We start from the raw sequence: 20,767 nt of genomic DNA, 5'->3' as shown, positions 1-20,767 counted from the left end.
TACTTCATTAAAAAAAATATGTGATGATCTCGGGCAGCTTTTATTTAATAGTTTATAAAATTTCTAGTTTATAATATATGGGTTATGTTGGTTTCACCACTACTAAATTGATTTTTGCCACACATTTTACATTTAAATAATGCTCTTGAGTTGTGAATGCTAATACAAAAATTAGAAATGTGTATTAACTTTCATTTATTACTGAAGCAGCTACTGTTGAACTCTTACTGATTACAGAAAAAATATTAATTAACTGGAATTATTTTGGAGTAGAAGTTTACACTGTTGCCAGAGCATCAGTGGGGGAAGGCAATGCTCAAACTGCTTTTACTCTCACAGATCTTACTTAGAGCAGAGCAACCCTCAGTACTCCCCTGCCAAGAGAAGTTGTACTGTACGAGCAGGGAGACGGCGCTGTAGAGCTTGACTCTTCTACAAATGGATTTCCTATTGGAAGAGTGCTTGTTTCGTTATCTGTTTTGAATTTTTTTGTTTTGTTTTAATGTACCTGTCAACTGTTTTAAGTTTCTTTATGTAACACTGATGCCCACTATACTCTCTCTGGATGGATTAAAGTAAATCACTGAAAAATTCCAACTCCGCAGCATGTGATTGTTTTTGCCTCAAAAATAAAATGTAGAAGAAAATTTGTAGCAGAAAATGCATGTAGCAGAAAATGAACTTTGAAACTGCTTTATGGAAACTCTAAGGGAAAGTTATTTTCACAGATTGATGAAAGAAGCTGAGTTACAGCAGGCGGCGTCTGATCTGTGATAGTGGTGGACACTGGTTCACAAGGAAATCGGGCTATGGAACACAAAACTGTTTAGTGTTTTCTTTGTATGATCTTAAAGAGCTAATCAGGGGTGAACAGTAAAGGATAAGAATTCAGGAAATGTAGCTCTTTTACTAGTCCCACAAATGGCCAGATAGATCAGTAGGCAACAGCAAAGGTTTTTAACTTCCATTGTTTATGCAGTAGTACTAGATTACACAAGCATCTAAGGAAGCAGGCTGTGAAGGAGACCTATCATGAAGAAAAAATTTGAAGGAATTACAAAAACCTTTGAAAGTAATTTCTATAAGAATTCACTACTCCCTCTTGACTTATTAATTATCCTGAAATCTGACAGTTCTGTATGTAGCACTTTTCTGTCATTGCAATACCAGAGAGATGTTCCAATAATAGCATTTATAATCCAGATGTGCAAAAGTTATGTCTGTGGGAACAACAGGGTATGAACTTTCAGTGCAGTTCATGTTTGTTGAGCAACACAAGTCAAGACTTGTAGGGGAATATTACATTTCTTATTTTCATTTTTTCCTGGAGTCCAGTAACATGCATTTTGGTGTTTTTCTTTCTTGCTAAACAGTATCATGGGTTGCATTTCTTCTGGTTAGGGACAGATCACTATTGAAAAATCTTGAGAAAAGGTAAGATGCTCTCAGTCAAAGAGTTTGAGTTAAGTTTTTGGTGTCTGATCCTCCTGTGTTGCACTGCAGGAGAATTGGGCACATCTCAGGTCTTAGAAGGAGACTACTTACTCTTTGTCTTATTTCTTGCAGCAATAAAATCTTACTTGTATCCAGCTACTAATCTTAATATCAGCTAAAGGCAGCTAAAGTACTGATTTCAATAAAAATAGACATAATCCTTTTCCATTGTCCTTTTTCTCTGCACAAATTTACACCAGACCTTTGCTGGTGCACTCCAAGGGCACTGACAAAGGTTGATTAAAACGTAAATGAAGGTGAGATTTAAAAGGCCATCCTTTCTTTATTCCCTTCTAATACAAAATGGAATTGACCAGAAGTAAAAAAGTTGGTAAGTGGATGGTAGGAAAGGCTCTTACCATCTGGCATTGATACAACAGTGTTATGGTTTTCTGTTCTTCGGTGCTTATTCTGTCCTCTTCTGTTATTCTGATTAGCAGCACAGTCCCCATAGGTTTACAGTGTCCTGAGGAAGTTGTTGTGAGAGAGAGAACATTAGAAATGAAGTATTCACATGAATTCAATATCTCCTGTGGTTGCTGAAGAAAATCACTTGTTTGGTAGTATAGTTATTTAGGACTGGAATGTATAATGAAGAAGTAGAGCATTGTCTAAGAGGTCTTGGGGGAGGGGAGGAAAGAAAACGGATTATGTGATTCTTTAAGGTGAGATCTATTTACTGTATTACCAGAAAGTTTTGTTGAAGCTTAATCCAGGGAACTTTATTCTTTCAAGGTAGTTTTCCTGTGTGCTAGCTGCTTACATGAAGGTGCCTGCAGAGAGTACCAGAGCAATTCCACTAGCATGGACCTGGCCTCAGTCGCAGCCCCTCAGACTATGGGCAGAAGAGATCTGACCCATCTTGGGAAAAGGCAGGTACTCCTGTGCTGTGTGATCTGTTGGCTGAATAGGCCATGCACAGCAGCTACCTGTAAGTCATCAGACTGAATTTAGGAGTGGTGGCTGAATTGCTGAACATGGGATTAAGTTGGAGGCAAACTTCATATCAACTGTGCCTTCCAATGCGTTCAGCCAAATCCCGCCTGCCTCAGATGCTCCTAGCTTGCAGTTCTTGGCTAAACTTCAGTACTTAAAAACTATTGCCGATGTCGTGAATAGAGCTGAATTATAGCTTGTATTACATCTAGTGCCTTCAAGTCTTGATATTTTTATCTCTGGAGAATATGAAACTTGTCAGTTCTGAACAGAAATTCCCTCTGATCCCTTTAAAGACCTGTAGGGTCTTTATTATTTTGGAGTTTGAATAGGTTATTTCTCCAAGGCACCCTGCTCACTTAGGATATCTACCCTATGCTGGTTTCTGCAATCAAACCATTGCACTTGGCATGGTAGGGTGCTTGAATGATGTATTTATATAGGCAGGAGGCATGATTTAATACCATCTCATGATTTGCTATGCAGTCCCATTAATATGAACTTTACTCAGGGGAATGAGTAGCTGTTACTTGTCAGCAAATCCTGTGTGTATTAAGGAGGTGAAGTTGTATTGAAAGATCCTCACAGTGATACTCTGCTGTTCCCAAGGGAAGCAAATGAAAACTATACTCTAATGAATAAGGAATGTGCTAATTGGGGTCAAGAAGAAGTCATAGCTTCCTGTGACACAGTAGTCAGAGTAGCCTGACTACAGCAACAAAGAGAAGTCCGTTTGACCAGATTTGGCAATAAAAATGGGTGGCTATCTATCATCTTCACACAGCCAAACCCTGATAGATGTCAGTGACAGGCAGGTGGCTTGTCTGTTCTAGAATACACTATTATATTCCTGAGATCCTGTTCCATGCATGTTGGCTGTCAACAAGAAGACAACCGTGAACTGATACTGAGTGAGACTCATTGTGTGCTCAAGTACCGGCAAGAATCCTGTGTGGAATGGATGATGATCTATCATGGCATTGCTTGGGTATATCAATAGGATTCTTTAAGAGTGGATATTGATTAGAAGTCAGTCTGTTCTTGATTTGCAAGGAAACACTTTTTTTTTTATTTGCCGATTGTCTGTATTTGCAAATGAATGTACCCTGAGGCGAAGATTACAGCCTGCTCCTACCTGTTGGCAAAATACATGCAAAAATACATATTTCTTGGGCATCTTAAATCCAGTACACGAAAGAGAAGAATAAATGAATGAGATTAAGGAAGATATGTGAAAGTATGATAGTAATACATATTTTGTGAAATACATATATATAGCCTGACATTTTTTAAAATAAAGATATATGTGATACTGCTTATCATTTATGCCACTGGAGGATGTATGTCATGTTCAGTAATTTGACTATGTAACTGCATGATGTCAAACAAGCATGAGATCTTGAAAGTGTCTGTTCTATATTTCATACAAAATTTTCAAAACTTCTTAACTTCACATAGATTGGAGGCTTATCTCAGCTTTTTAAGAAATGGCAGATAAACTCAAGAGCAGCGTAGTGACAGATATCTGAAGTAGCCAGGAGATGGGAAAGAGTTTGTTTGCAAAGAAGCCAACAGTGAAAATACAACTGATTTGGTACACTATCCAGCCAATAGGAATTATGTAATAAAAGCCAGTGTGGAACTCCGCAAGAAAAGGAAAGCAATGCAGTGCTCATTAAGACATAAGAAACATAGTGAATACCTCTGCACCACATCTTCGATGTTGTGCATAAGTAGTAATGTACGCATGTCAAAATCAACTCTTGGTAGTTAAAGCAATAGTATTTTCTTCCGGGTCTGCAGCAACCTTTTCTGAGTGATCCAGGACAATAGGAGACGGAGAAACTCCCTTCCCAAATAGAACTGTACAGGGCCACAGAGCTGTTCATTGAAGGAGCTGCCCTACAAATGGCTTGCATCACCATGTGTGCTGCACCACTTCTTGTAGCTTTAGAAGATAATTTTCTGTGTGACTTCTTGCATAGTCTAATGTTATCCTTCTTCCTAGTTCAGTGCCCAGCACATTAAATAACTGAAGATCCCAGATTTATCCTGCTTTAATTTTGACACAAATGCTGACATAAAAAGACAAATCTGGTTGTGATTCAGAATCTTTCAAATTCATATGAAAACACAGATAAGTCAAAAGGCACCTATAGCTGTTTGTTTGTTTGTTTTTTCAGGGAGTACTGGTTCACAGATTGTTCTTCGTTTTTGTGCCATGATATCTATGGATGATGACAGGTCCTTACGTTTCTGTGGTAGCCAAAGGGAAGTCCAGCCACAGAGGCATCCCTTAACTCCATTTTTTAACCCGCTTCCTCTCTCTAGCATACATTTATCGCCTATGTAAGTGAATGTGTTTTGTGACTCACTAAAGGGTAAATCACTGTATCTGCTATCAGGAGGCAAATATGTATCTCTAGCAATCTAGTCTAAGCAGGAACTGAAGGTTTCTAAGGATGTAGAAGAGGGCAAGCCATTTACATAAAAATCTTTGCCTTCACAAATTCCTGAAAAAGTGAAGCTAAGTAGATGTATACCTTTTGAGTGTGTGTGTGTTCTTTCATATTACTGTCATAGGCGATGATCTCTTTGTACCAGAGACAGTTCTCTTCAGAAAGAATTTACAGTCTAAGATGGATACAAATGTATACCTGACTTGCAGAGGAACAGAGATACTGGTCATCATGCTACCCAGCAGTGAGTTCATCCCCCAGTCAACGTTTTTGTGTGGCATTCTTTCAAGAGAAGGTTTTATGAGCTGAAAGAGAACATTCAAAGATGTTTATAGGAAGTTCTTAACTGGTATCAGGAAATTATAGGAGAAAGCATCAATGCCGTTTTGACTGTGGTTGGGAGGTGAAGGAGCGTAATATTCAAGGCAATATGAAGAAGAAATTAATCTTTCAGTTGTTCACAGTAGTAGCTAGGGTAGGAATAGGCTGAAGTGAGCCTTTGAAGGTGATGACAAGTACTGTATAGTTGCTGAGGTAGTAAAAGGATGTGTTGTGGGGCAATGCAAGGAGGGAAAGGGGAAGTGATCTTTGTGGGAGCATTCCAAAAGAAAAACAAAATAAACAGGCCATTCTTTAGCCGGTGGGATACTAAAGCAGCAGGTTCATCTTGAACTGCAGCTAGTTTTTAATTTGTTCTTCAGAGCTAATGTAATTTTCAAATAGAAACTTTAAGTGCAAAAGAAAAATGCATTAATACCAAATGTTCTGTATCCCACAAGTGTTCCACATACTTGAAAAAGATGGGTTTTCCCAGCTGTAAACAGTTTCTACATCCTCGCCCTATACGCTAGTGTAAACTGAGATGCTTAATAAACTCTACAAACTCTGACAGTATCCACCATGCTTGTATCAGTATGAGATCAGTAGATATCTTTGATTTGTATATGTGATTAAAAGTCACTGAAATATCCATGTTGTATTTTGGTTCTGCTGTTAAGTGTAATAGGAGTTGGCTGGGGAATTGATACTTGGCATGAACAGCTCCTACATGTATTTCAAGCTTTGCTTAGAAGAGTGGGATAGGGTCAGCAGCTGAGGACAGGGGTCAAGTCTGGATAGTGCTTCTGGTGCCCTTGAAGAGCCTTTGGTCCCAAATAGTTTTTGCAGGAAGGTGGAAATACTCTTTGGAAAACAACAAAAGTGGCAGCAGTCGTGGTTGGGAAGGTGGGGGAATACATGCAGGACAGCTTTATCTATCTGCCAATATTTCATTTAATGCCTGAGTCTACTTACCTCAGGCAATGCTAATCAGTGGCAGCTCACCTTCTCTTTTGGAGCATGCATGTTACTGAGCTGGTAATACTTTTTTAGGGACAATAATTTAAAGTTGCTGTGGATGATGGAAACTACCAGGAGACTTGGAAACTACTTCATCCTCTCAGTTCTGGGTTTTCCTTTACCAGAAAACCACTGAGAAATCTTAAAGAGAACATGGAGAGCATTTGGAGAATAGGAAAGGTGGCCAGAAAACAGGAGTCTTGAAGAAGAGCTTAAAGGAATCAACTATGATATAGCTTAAGCTATGAAGAGGATGCCAAAGTGGTACCTGAATTATTTATGATCTGTGAGATGAGAAAGTTAGGCCAATGTTGGAAGAAAGTAGAAATTATTTGAAGTTCAGTGGTGTTGTATAGCATTTGGAAGAACCATTGTTTGTGGTATTTTGAACTAGATTCAGGCATTAAGAAGAATTAATTGTTTGGCAGAAAGATGGTCTTCTATCAGGCTGTGATTAGAGCATACGTCATTGATTGACTGATGACTGCATTGCAGGGATCTGCCTTTTCCAGGCAATGTGGCTCCAGGGAAGTTGCTAAAGTCTTTTTTACTTTGAACTGTAGCAAAACTAGGCATCTGCTTTTGCCTGGGGGAGTATTTTGGTCATTGTCTAATGCACCATTTAAGTATTATATGCAGGTGGGATCAAAACCTTAGCCCTTCTTGCATAACTTTCATTTTTCTTGTTCTGCCTGAGTGTGTAGCACAGTTTTCAGGCATACTTCTGGCTTTATTTCTTTCTGTGTGCATCCTTACTGTACAGCGGTCTCCATTTCCTTCCCATTTCAAATGACTTTTTAGCAAGGCCACAGTGAAACCACTATTAGAGCACTCCTGTCAGTAGCTTCAGTTCTGTGCTAAAACATAAGATTATGGCATTAGACTGCTGGGCCTGAAATACTTATGTATTTTGTGACCTTCTACTTCTACCTTAGCTTGCTTAACCTATGCTGTTCACCTTTAAAACCAGCTTCTTTCTAGGAGGCAAGTTCATAGCAGGACTACTTGTCAGATTGTGGAAGTTTGATTGTTCAGTCAATTTCTGTGTAAAATAATTATAGTCTCTTACAGTAATCAATTCAAATAATGCCTTGTATTATTAGTGCAAAAATAGTCTTTAATTAACAAGTTTAAAAAAGGTGCGTATTGTACGAGCTTCTTAGCTGTGATTCAGGTAGTATCACCTGGGAGTTTTGAGTCCAATGTGACTAATTCTTATATTGCTGCTAATTTTTAAAACTGTAGATTCATTTTCAGAAATAATACCTGCCTTTTAGCAAAATTCTGCAGAAACGAAACAAAAAAGATTGTATATTTTATTTCTGTATATTTTATATATAAAACTAGTGTTCATCTATTTTCTTGTTCTTTTCTCCCGTCTTTCATTTTTAAAATCAGTTTTCAGTTTCAGAAAATCCTTGAAAATTTTTAATGAAAGAAAAAGAAAAATAGGTTTGGAAGCAGATAGCTGAAAGAAACATGCCCTCCATTAACATACTGAAAATGGCTCCACATGTCACTTTTTCTTACAGCATTATAATTTTCTAGGATGTAATGGAAGTGAAAGCTATATGGTTGTTTAAAATAGATGATCTCCCCTCTTCCACCCACACACATACTTAATTTTTTGCAGGGAGTAAGAATCCTGGAGTAGGCAAGGAAGTAAGTACTGCCACCATCAGCGGCTTCACACAGGTGACTGATGTGCACAGTACTGACCATTCTGGCTTTGTCCTAGCAAAAACATTTAGGCTTATGCTTAACTTTAATCATGCTAGAGGTCCTGTTAAAGTGAAACAGAATTATTAGCATATTTAATACTCTTCTGGCTCATTCTCTGAGTCCCGAGCACTCTTTGTGGTCAAATTTCATGTATTCAATATATTCTTGCAGAACAAGAGTGACCATTAATGCTAACTAACGGTGAACTGTAAAACTGAAGACAAATTTCCTTTTTGTCTGGCTGGGAGGGAGAACAAATATGTTGGTATAAACTGGTGAAGCTGATGTAGTTGCATTGGCGTAAGTTCAGAATTTGGGACGGGGCGGAGATGCGAGTAAAGCTGTATTGTACTTCTGTGGTTTTGATTCACAGAGGTTTGTGCGAACTTAGGTAGCTGGTGCACACATGGGACATCATCAAAGAGCCCAACCAGAAAGTCAGAGCTTGGATTTGGAGTGCCATACGGCTATACATTTAGAAGCATGTTGTTATAGTGAGGCAAGCAAAGCATCCTTTCGTTAAAACAGGTAACTACAGTTTATTTTCAAAGTTTATTTTTAAATATTACAATCTGCAATGTAGTAAATATAGATGCTTTTTAGACATTTGATATTTTCCTTATTCTTGAATGTTTATACTGCTTGTAAAGGACTAGAAGGGTCCTCCTGTAAGTTGCTGAGTTCAGACTACCACTGCTATTGGCATCATATAATTTTCTTCTATAATCTATCCTTTTTTGTAACTGTGGATTTGGAAGGCTGTTCTAGACCCTTATTTAGCCAACACCAGAATACTTTTAAAAAATAACTTGAAAAAACATTTTCAGCCTAAATTTATTCATAACCAGTTTTTTCTTGATTTTCAGTGTGTCAGGATTGTCCTTAGCTTAAACAGTCTCTTCCTCCTACTGTTTTCTTCCCTGTTCACAGATTGTTTTGCTAGGATAAACAAATCGAAATTTCTTAGGTTCCCGTTACAACATAGTTGCTCCGTTCCCCTGAACAACACAAAAAGGACTTTCTCTACAGCTGTTATAGTTGAATTTGACCTCTTTTTTTTTTTAATGTGGATGAAGAGAACTGTATGCTATTGGAAGTATCTCTAAGAAATTAATTGAGAAATTAAATTAATTAGGAAATACTGATAATTTGCCTTTTTGTATTTGCATCACACTAGCAGCTCAAAGTCCTTAAACAGATGCAATGAGGTCCTGCTTTTCTTCCTCCTGAGTTTAGAACGGAAGTTTCTGTTATTAACAGAAGCATGACCTTATGTTTTGTATTATTGAATTTCATCCCATTTCTGTTAATGCAGTCCGTAAGATTGAGCAATTCTTGCTATATAATAGTCTTATCCTTCTCAGTCTTTACAGTACCTTCCACCTTTATGTCATCAGGAAATTTCATCAGCATGTTGCCTCGTGCCAAAATAATTAATGAAAACGTTAAGCAAAAACTGTCCCAAAACAGATCACAGAAAAGCTTCCCTTGAGCCTGTGCTTCCCTGTACAAATCATCTTGCTCTTTAGGTTTCCTAACATCTTATCAAATATGTACATGCTGAAACAAAAAACAACTAGGTATTTTACAGAACCATGTAACAGTCCTTATTTATGTCAGTTGTCCCACTGGAGTAATTTAAGTAAAGCTTGCAGAATGCATTTTATAATCTCCATCCCTGGGTGAAAGAAATCTTCTTTCACATGAAATGCAGCTTACTCTGTTAGACCAAACAAATAGGTAATAGTTAACATGAACATTTTTTTAGAAATGAAATACTTTTAAATAAGTCGTAATGGCAACTCGCTCTCATATATACCTTTTGTTTATACATTTCTGTATGGAAGTTAATAACTGGTTTTGTATTGGAATTTGTGAAAATCTTTTGGCAAAACCCACCATCTATCAGCCTACTGTGTGCTTAATAATTAAACTGCAGGTTTCTGTTCCTTAATAAGAAAAGAGCAAGAAATATGATTAATAGCTAAGCATAGTCAGATAACCAGTGTGAACAGCGTTATCCCCAACAGAAAAGTGAAGCGATCCTATAACAGGAGATGGAACTAGGTAAACATCACTTCATCATGTGGCAATTGCTCTCCTCATTGGCAGTCTCTCAAAAGAGCATCATAGAGGGTCACAATTCAGCATCTAAAGTTAGAAATGGTATAAGGCTGATAGTAATGAGGGCCAACATGCAGCTGCTAAGGTAGATTTCTAAATCATGCAACACAGCTGCCTTGATACATGAGAATCAATTACTGAAAACCTTTCACGATGGTCAAAATGTGACATTAAATAATTGAGTATCACATCAAATCTTGTCTGCAATTAGTTATCTGGAAAAGTAATTATGCAACAAAATCAAGTAGCTGAAATTAGTCATGTGAAGCACCCTGGTTATTCAAAGACTGTAGGAGAGGATTTTTTTTTTTTTTTCACTTGTAACATGAAGTTTTAAGCACCTAACTAATTCTTTATTGAATTAAAAAAATCTTGCTTGATTGTAATTCTTGTCATTAGTCATATCTGCAATAGAAGACGCATTGCACATGAAATAGGATTTAATGACTAAGTTTGTTTTGTCTAAAGTAAAAATGATTAGCTGTGGAAGAGAATGTCTTGCAAGTAGTACATTAAAAAGCAAATCTGTTTTGTTTAGGGGGGAAAACAGCCTAAATTTTGGTCTTTTGTCTCTTACACTAAGAGTGTAAGTTTAATTGGAGAACAGATATGAAATACTCTAAAGGTCAAATTCGTTCTTTTTAAAAAAGCTATGATAAATGTAACAACATCGATGTTGTGAAAGGTTAGAAAAGCCATTAAAATGTAGTTTACACTAATAGAAGTAGTTAGCTCAAATATTCAAAATAAGCAAGAAAAATATAATGAATCAAGCCAGAATATGTATCTGGTGTAACAGACTTAAGTTTAACCTCTCACATGAATATTGTTTAACAGCTTATAAATATAGGGAAACATTTATTTATGCAATCATGATAAACCTGATTATTTTTAAATGGCTTCTAATAGTAACTGTTGTCATGCATATGCCAGAACTGATAGGAAAATTAATTCTAATCAGTAGATCTGTACAGAATTTGATCTGTATGTGTGTAGTACTTAAAAATCTGAACTGATAGAGAGTAGTTGGTTAGTCATGTTACTTAAGCTGGTCCCAAAATAGCACCTTCCTTTTTTGGTAGAGTTAGGTTTGCAGCTGTTGTCTCTATCTGTTGTCTCTGAAGAAAATTTTAACATTAAGAGTTGCTGACGTCAATTTTTTTCTTTTTTTTACAGCTGATGTGGGCTTTGCCCCTGACAGAAGTTATTTGGTTCTAGCTCTGAGTTTGGAAGAAGTTGGTATATAGATTTTCCCCTAACTTTCAATTGATGTGTTTAGCTTTAGTGGGAGTAATACTATCACTTAAACCATGTTGTCGTCTCAAGGAGTTTTGCTACATCCATATGGAGTGCCAATGATTCTGCCGGCAGCGCCATACTTCGCTGGACTTGTTCAGGTAATGCAAGGCCGCTTCCAACAAGCAACTTAACTCTAGTGCACTTAGAGTAATAATTGGAATTTTTATGGTTGAGAAAGCAAACACTTTTAATACAGGCAAAAGCTCTCGTGTAGTCAGTGAGAAGACAGTAGGAAATCAAAAAGATGGATCACCCTAATCTGTGTATTGACATCTCTCATGGCTGAATAAATGGTGTAGTTGAGCTATATTTGCTTGTATTGATTTGTCTGCTGTTTAACATTCATGCCTTTGCTTCACGAGGTTGACCACAGGGCAAAGGATTTGCTATCCATTCTAGGTTTCTGAGGGAGTCAGCATTCCCACGGCAGGTCATAAGACAAAGTAACTTACCATGATGTGTTTAGGTTAAGTGTTTTAGCACAGCAAATATGAATAGTGTTAAATATGCATTAATTCATATGTTATGCGTCACACTGAATGAAAAAGGGTTTGTGTTTTTGTGTGTATAGAAATATATCACCTTCACAGAATATTTATGCACATCACATTAATTCTTTTGAGCCCTGGAAGTGTAAGATCTTGCTTCAGGGCGAGAGTTTCTGTATTTCAGAAGTTAACGGGCAATTACTAGATTTAGTTGTTGTTGTGTTGTCTGTTTTTTATTTTATTTTATTTTTATAAAAAAGTGGTACTACTGAATTTTCTGGTGTTAGACTTAGGATTTTGAATAGATCACGTAGACGGTAATTAAGCAAAAAGTATTCTGTTGTTTACAGTATTAGAAGACGCTAAGAAAGAATTCAAGTAACATTTCCATTTCATTGACAAAATGAAAAAAACTATGTACCCTATAAATGGCAGTAGTTAGATATTATGCATTAACAGGATCAAGAGAGACGAATATTACGGCATTTCTGTGTCATGTGAGTGATCAGTCAAATTAGCTGTGGAGGAGAGGCAAATTTTCCTTATGCTCCTTTACTACAACAGGTAGCTGGCATAGAGGGGCAATCACAGCATGAAACAGGTTTTTTTTCCATATAGGTCCATTCGGTAATCGAAGACTGTGAGTTGTGTTCTTCACTTTAGGCTTAATATCAGACACATATGTCTAAAATAGAAATATAGCATTGTACAGTGGCCATTATCAGGTATTGAAGAACTGTGTCGTCTGGGACGTGCAAGCTGATGCTATTTTTTTATGCAGTGAGACACGGTAGCACACTTGAACATATCCAGCGGGCCTTTGTATCCATTAGAATTTGGGGGTGAAGGTCGGATGCTAGAGCTCAGTCAGACCCTGTGCCATCCTGTCCAATAAATAATTACAAGCAAATCGTGCCTTTCACTCTATGCTGATTGTTGTTGAAATTGCTTTTGAAAGTTCTCATAAGTTCCTGTTATAGATTAAGTGCTGGTGTAGGAAAAATAACTGCACCCAACTGAAATGGGTGAATGTAATCAGGTTTAATGGACTCGAGAGCTTGTTGGGAATTAAATAACTATTGATTTGTTGGAAAGTTGCTGTCATTACAAAATGCCACTCTGGACGCATTATCCAAGCAGATAGATTAGAAGAAAGCACCCTTTGAAAATTTGGGATGCCTTATTTCAAATCTTTTTTCTTTTCTTTCTTTCCTTAGAAAGATGTATCCAGGCCTATGCTACTCCATTAGCATAGGTCTAAAATAGTAAAGCAATAAGAATTTTCTACAGAAAAATAGCTATGTTTACAGGTACAGTTGAAAAATGTTCTTCATATGGATACTTGTCTAGTCTCTCCTCTTCCCTCCCTCTCCCTAATGTCGTACCTGAAAATTGCATTTTGGAAACAATAGAAATGTTTGAGTTACTGTCTTAGTGGGTGAACTAGAACATTAAATGGTTTAACCACTTTCTCACCCTGTCTTTATCTGCATTTGCAATATCTGCAATCAGCTTATGATACTAGAATGCTTATTGTTTGTCTCTTAGAGTAAACCTAAGTATCCAAAATAAATAATGCAAAGGACATTTGACAAGCATATTTATATCATCCTTTTCTAAGCAGTAATTACATAATGTTCAGAACTTTAATGGAAATTTTCTTCAAAAGTATGCCTTGATAAACTGATTATGCAAATGTTTTTACTGGGTTGCAGGTTGAGAGCCACAACCCTGAAGTATTTTCAAATACAAGGCTGTTTTAACATTTTAGAGGCTTATAAGATTGCAATTTATTTATTTGCATGGATTTCTACAGAAAGTAGATGTATTTCTGATTAGGGATTCCCCATGATTTCCAATTGGATTTACACCAAGATTGCATATGAAAACAGTGTAGAGCATTGCATAGAGATTTGGGGTACTATTTTGGTTTTTTTCCTGTTTTGTCTTGCATGGTTGAGCAAGAGAGAGCTCAGATCTCTGTGGAGGACTGTTAGTCTTCAGGGGTTCCGCACCTTCAAGCGCTGTATATTATTTTACTTTATGCTATGTATGTGCAGCCTTTTCTAGCCTCTCCTCCTAAATTCAACAGTAAACTCTGTCCTACATCCTCTGCTTGCTTTTGTCACACCCTCTTGTTACAGAGTACTGGAATGTGTGAAACTTAGGATAAACAAAAAAGGGCAGATACTGTCGATACATCTCTGGGAACACTTTAGATAAAACTTCCATGTGTATTTTCCCAATTGCATGTATTATTCTATTAAGAAGATTTCTACTTCTCTTACTGAGATCATATGTTTCAGTGAGACGATGAAAAATGGAATACATGTTCTTGGAGAGAGAGAAGGTAGTTGTTCAGAGTTACAGATATGTCAAAATGTAGGAAATTATGTTAAATATACTTGCAAACTTAGTTTTATTTTCCAATAAATAAATATACCTTTAAAAAACTTATTAGAATGATGGTATTATTATTGCCTATGATTTCTTAACACATTTTTTTAATGGGAAAAATAAAATAGGTTTTCCTCTCCCTTATTCCTCCTGGGTGAAACTGTAGGAGGAAAAAAATCACATGAAAGTACAAATGATGCATAAATAGCATTATGCCTCATGTGGGCGGAGAGATGTTTTCTGACTTGGCAGAAAAGATGTACTGGCGGCTTCACAGGCTGTCACAATTACACTGCCATGAGGACCAAAGCAGGTATTGCAATCCAGCAGCTGCATATTCTGTGGACAGCAAGGCCTACTTTGTCTCAAAACTATCATGCTGTTTCTCCTGGCAGGTGAGATAAAAAAAATGCCATAGAGGATTAAGTGTCAGTCCAGTAAAAGACTTCTTACCCTGCCCTTGGTTTATATCCCAGTTTTGTCATTTGATTCCCACGGGGGAGCCCTTATGTCCGGATAAGCAGTGAAGTCAGTAGGGTGTCACATGAAGAAGATCCATCTGCATCGGCCAGGGTGTGGGACCACTGCCCTACTGTCAGGAAGTGTGGCTGTGTGCTACTCTACCATCGTACATGTTCTCAGAATTAACATGTGAAACAAAGTTCTGTTTATCATTAAAATTACAAAGTGCAGCATCAAAAAAACTATTTCACAATTCATAGAAGAGTAGTATGTCTTGCAGAATAATAAGTCAAATGTCTCCATATGAGCTTCATCTTTCATGATTTTGAGTGTTTTAGGTATATAAAATCTTTGCAATGGCTCTGGATACTTGGAATGTTAGGATTATGATGAAATATTTTAAAAACACAAGTGCAATATATGACATTTTAATGATGGATGTGAAATTATTTAATACATGGCTGGTTTAGGTGGCTCAATTTCCATTTAGCAGAGAAAGAGGAGTTCATATGCATTATTATAAAAATTACCAAAGTCGAAATTTCCTAGACTTTTCAGTAAACTACTGGAAAATTTTAGATAGAGACACAGTTCTATTTAACACAGAATGTACTACTTAAATTTAAAGATTAAAAAGATTTTTTTTTTTCTGAATATGGTCAGTATTTTTTAAAGTATGCTTTTATTTTAGCATAGTCGCCAGAAAAGCTCTAAGAGTTCTGAGGGTTTAAGCTTATGTTCATTGTTAAAGATTTCAGCTGGCTAAGCTAAAAGCTTTTCTCCCGCTTTTATTTGCTTTTTTATGTTGTGATGGTAAGGGAAGGTAGAAAAAAAGTAGGAAATAGATGACTGTCGATTAACTATTTTAATAAACTGGCAATTACTGTACTTTTAAGTACATCATTCTTAAGCTTAAATTATTCTAAAGATATTTCGATTATATCTGTGCATCTGATTTTCCATAACCGGTTAACTAGTGTGTTTTCCTGACAACTGGAAAAGTGGTGATCTGGAGACAGTTGCATTTTATTTTAGGGCTAAGTGAGAGAATTGCCTAGAATATGCTGCGAAAAGTAGTGCTGCAGATTTCTTCACAGTTCCATCTTTACCCATCTGTAAAAATCCTTGTTTTAGTGCTGTATTGGGAAGCGCTAGTAGTGAATACATTCAGAATACTTGCAGATGACGGTGTGTTAGGCTACCTGCAAACTCACACTCACTCTCTGGCAGTCCAGTTTTGGAAAATGTGGATATGTTGTGTTACCTTACATTAGAAGGTCTCTTGTAATTTAGTAGTTTTTATTCGAATAATGCATTTAAAATAGAAATTATGAGAGGTTTTAGTTCTTCCCATGTTGCCTGAAGTGGTGTATAGTTGTTTCGGTTGTTTTTAGATTACGATCTAGTGGAATGCAGTACATAATTTCTGTTTACGTTGGCTGAATTGCCTATTTGAAATGCAGGCAAATAAATGCGGATTTATTCTGGCTTGATTGTGTTGTTCTGTCTTTGCAAGTGATAAGGGTCTCCTATTACTAGTACTGTACTCCCAGCATTTTGTGAGTCAAGGACTAACATTTTTACTACTTCAATCACTTTTCATCTGAGTGTGTATTTTGTTCTGTTTTTGACAGAGTATATCTAAAATTTCTTCTCTCTCTCAGTCTAAGAGTTGCAAAGTTTTTCTCCCTTCTGTATCAAAAGTGCTTTTAATAGGAGATGTAAGGTGCTGGTGATAGTGATGGATATGGTCTGTATTACTTTGTTTGCAAAAAATTTTCAGTTATCAATGTTTAAACCTCTAAAAATACAACTTCAGATTTTATTTTTCCTTTTGATACATGGATGAAGCAATGTAGCCAACATACGTTCTCTGTGAAACCCATCGTGTGCTCAAGAGGCTACAGACAGCTTGAAAGTATTTTATTATTGCTATTACGAGAGTTTATTTTCTTTTAACCTGACTTTGTGTCTTGCTAATAAGTGCAAATATCATAAAATACTTGGTGAGTGAATGTGCAAGGGGGAGAGGGAGGGGCAGTGACACAGAACGTCTTTCACATTGACTGCAAAGACTTTTTCAATGAGAAGGATTGCCTATCAAAATAGTTTTAGTTCAGCTAAGAAACAAGTGGTTATTTTCTCCTCCCATCTGCATAATTTTGTCTTGCTAGCCTTTATTTCAGAAATCAATGGGTAACATAATTTGAATGAGTCAGGCAATACTACATTACTTGTTATTCTGTCAGCTCGGTCAGTGTTGTGTTACAGTCAGGGTTTCTTTATGAGCTCAGCAAAAAAGCAAAAGATTTCATCTGACACCCAACAGACACAGAGTTTTTCCCTGTCCCACTTTTGCATGTAATATCAGTATTAGTGAATTTTAGACATTATGATACATAATTATGGTCACTAGCTTGTGTGTTGGATAATAAACTTCAACGGAGTGTTTTAGTATGGCAAGAAACTGGGTAAATCTGTGCCTTCATGGCTGCAGCTTCTGCAGTGTTTTTTAAGTGGAATAAATAAAAGGATATTTGAGTTTGTATGAACAGAATTGTTCTACAATTGTTCATCCCCTAAATAAGACAGAACTTTTAAGATTTGGATTCTCTGCAAAAGCAGATTATTTAATTTCACTTCCCTAACTAGAAGCCAGCAAGCTGATACAGCTATTTCCAAGGACCTGGAATTTCAGCTGTGTTTTTTTTTTTTTTTTTTTTTTTTTTTTTTTTTTCCCTTGACTTATGCACAATCATCAGTAATAAAAATTCTGATGGCCAGATGATGCCAGGAGACACAACTTTGAAGTTCTGTTGCTTTCAGTAGAATGATACACAACCGATATCAAAATATGCTTGTATATCTAAATATAGAACAATTATTTTTATGAAGTTGTCTTGAATATTTTACCTGTTCACCCTCTGATAAGTTATCTTGTGTTACATGAGCTAAAGTTAGAAACCCAGTTAAAATATATCTTTTGTTTTATTTGCTCTGTTTGCTTGCTTGCTTTTTTTAACTGAGGTATGCAGGTAACTGTTTTCTCAGACTTGGTTTCAAAGAGGGTGTTGTAAAAACATATAAAATGTCTATTTCAATAGACCAGGTTGTGGGAAAAAAATATGGTAAGGACATAATAATTTAAACTATTGCATTTGAACTGTTCTATTAGTAGGTGAGAGTGATGGAATCACACTTGGCTAAATATTTGCCAGCTAGGTATCACAGCTGTCTTAAGTTTATGAGCATGAGAAGGGTTCACAGATAATTTGAAAAATTTGGTTTGGTTGGTTTTTTTTTTGTTGTTTTTTTTTTAGTGTAGTGACAGGTCATGAACACTGTAAATAGATAATAGGAATTTGATCCAGGTAAATTTTCTTGTCAGAGTTTCCACTTCTGTGTTTCATGAGATTCAGATTATCATGGGTTATAGTAAATTCTGATACCCTGGTTCCTTCTCTTCCTCTAGTGGCCAGAGATACATGAGCTAGATAGCCTGGAGGATGACTTAATCTTTTTTAAATCTGATGGGTTTATTAAATCAATAAAGAATGTCTTTATTTTTTTTCATCTACATATTGTTTTATTGCTGATCAAGCTGAGAAGAAAGTAAAAGTCTCTTGCCTATATATTGAAGAGTCAGAATGGTTCATATTCTGCCTTTTAAGATTTTGTTTGAGGCCTTTGAATTAAATAAAACAAATTGTACATTTCAAGGAAATGTTATTCAGACTTGATTGGAAAGTATCCTTAGGTAAAAGCAACTTATTTCTTATTAGGATAAAGCTAAAAATACTCATAAAGCAGTGAACTGATCTGAACTATGCTGATTTTATTTTTTTATTTTTTTTAGTTCTGAGAGATTAAAAATATGGTGAAATTATCATTACTTCACTGCTTTTTCATCTTGTAGAGCTAGAAGTACACTTTTGTTATGTCTCCGTTCTTACTTTGCCATGCTATTTCCAAAGCATGTAATGCCCTCCTGTATGCTAATTAGTAAAATTTAAAAGTAATGGGGGAGAAAATGGTAGGTTGTTTATATATTGTTTTACTGTGATAAATGTCTATGGTACCATAGTTCCTCTGTAACATTTGAATATCTAACAAATACAGTAAAATGCATCTCCAGCCATCTTAGCCATGTAAACTGCAAAACATCTAACCCAGGTAAGAGAGTGGCTGCCGCAATGTAAATACATAGATTTCTCTGAAAGTTACCAGCAGCTCTGCAGGTACGCATCAACTGTCTTCATTTTTACTGACAGTGGTACTTTATACAAGTGTGTTTCAAACACTTTGAGAACAAATCATGTTGACACTTGAGAGCAAGAAAGAGAAAAAAGGGAATTTCCAAACATTTTACTTGTCTTCCACCCTAGAGAAAATCTTAGAATTATATTAAATCAGAACCCGAACATAGGTGAGAATTCCAAAGAGTGATAAGAACAGGTTAAAAAAAAATATAAAAAACACTGTCGGGCTTTTTAAAGGATATAACCACACAGTTGGTCAAAAGCAAAAAAAGATGACATTTAGTTGAGAAATAAAAGGTGGCTGGAGGTGAGGGAAAGCAGGTCTTCCTGCATCTGTGAATGATCTTGTAGATAATAATACAAAATGAATCGTTCTTTTTGTCCCTACTGGCCTCAAGGTGATGCTGACTTTGAGTGAATTAGTAAACCTGAGAAGTCCTTCCTTACTCCTTAGAGAGAACTTTTCTCTGTAAGTGTGGCTCAGGTGATTAGGCTCAGTTGGATGCTGAACTGAGTGCTTAAGATGGGACCTGCTTCAGTTATCTGAAAGAAAGTTTGAAGGTGTGTACACCCCTATGCAAAATGGTTCCTTATTCTCTAAGTGTTGGATATGTATTTTATGTGTACAGGGTTTTGTTTTATTTTACTTTTAGGAGAGTGGGTTTAGTGCTTGACCAGCTTTCCCTCCCCACTCCCCCTTTCGTTTCTTTGATATATTAGATCTGGTCTGTGCAAAAAGAGATTAGAGATAAATTTTTAATATTTTGAGAAATACAGAAAAGCCTATTTTTAATGAAATAAGCTCACATTTGCTAGGTTGTCTTTGACTTTGAATTGTTCTGAAAAACATTATTTGAATACATTTTTTAAAAAGAAATTTGATTTCGCTAGCATTTGAGGTACAAAGAGAAAGTAAACCTCTACAACTGTATTTCAATGCCCTGTTAGAATGAAAATATTTTAACTTCACTTATTAAAAAAACCGCAAAACATAAATACTATTTAGAACCATCAAAAACCAGAATGGATTGCTTTTATACAAAACAGAAAATACAAATTCTTAAGAAAACCATGAGGATAACAGAGTCTCAACACAGTTTTATTCTATAGACCCTGAACCATACTTGAAAAGGTCTGCTCGTCAGTATCATAAATAATTCATATTTCGTTATGCATTTGTAATAACTAATTAGTACTAAGTGGTTTTTAAGTTTGCAGTACCTGGAAACTGTCCTATACTGGAAAGCTGTCTGTTCAGGTACAAGCTGCAGAGCATGGTTTCACTATTCGATCTCCATTCCAATGACTGTTACTTTCAGAAGTGCAACAATCTTTTCTACCTTGGCCTGAGATAGAACAAGGAGAATGAGCAATCCAGCGTGTTCTGTTGTGACAAGTCATGCAAGAGTCTGTTCTGAGATGAACATGGAAAAGACAGCACAAGCTTTCCTTTCACTAAGGGAAATTAAGTGTAATTGAAGCACCCCCTCTTCTGGAACACAGGAATAAATTATGCTTTTGATTATTAATTTTTTAAAAATCTTGTGTCTAGACACAAGGCTGTACCCATTTTTTTTTTGTCTTTTTGGCCTTATAGTGTCTAAAACCAGAATAAAGCAAACTTGAAATCTTGAAAATATCTAAACCTGTCTGTGACCAACTGATAAATTAAAAATCTGGCTTCCATGTTCTCTTTGTCTTCTCTTTCCATTTAAGACATAAGTATCCATCTCACTTTGTACTACCTAGATACAATGAGGAGGATGTAGCAGTTATCATTAGTTGGATC

General features: G+C 36.2%; 1 protein-coding gene across 10 annotated transcripts in view; it reads left to right on the top strand.

Moving 5' to 3' along the window:
• RBFOX1 (RNA binding fox-1 homolog 1) overlaps positions 1-20,767 on the top strand; it is a gene marked incomplete at both ends in the record, with an annotated part of 1,359,850 nt that overhangs the window by 1,077,575 nt on the left and 261,508 nt on the right. For 4 of the 10 annotated variants that reach the window (XM_082312183.1, XM_082312192.1, XM_082312188.1 and 1 more), the window contains one exon: positions 11,384-11,470. The exons of 5 other annotated variants lie outside the window; for them this stretch is intronic. In XM_082312183.1, coding sequence (XP_082168309.1) covers positions 11,384-11,470 — 87 coding nt within the window. Of the gene's footprint in view, positions 1-11,383; positions 11,471-14,469; positions 14,653-20,767 lie in introns of those variants that run through there. One more of the 10 variants, XM_082312186.1, reaches the window with a different exon arrangement.

Source organism: Platalea leucorodia (genome assembly GCF_965183815.1).
Source record: "Platalea leucorodia genome assembly, chromosome: 5".
Taxonomy (NCBI): Eukaryota; Metazoa; Chordata; class Aves; order Pelecaniformes; family Threskiornithidae; genus Platalea; species Platalea leucorodia.
The sequence above is the reverse complement of the archived record's forward strand: the minus strand, read 5'-3'. Positions and strand labels throughout refer to the sequence as shown.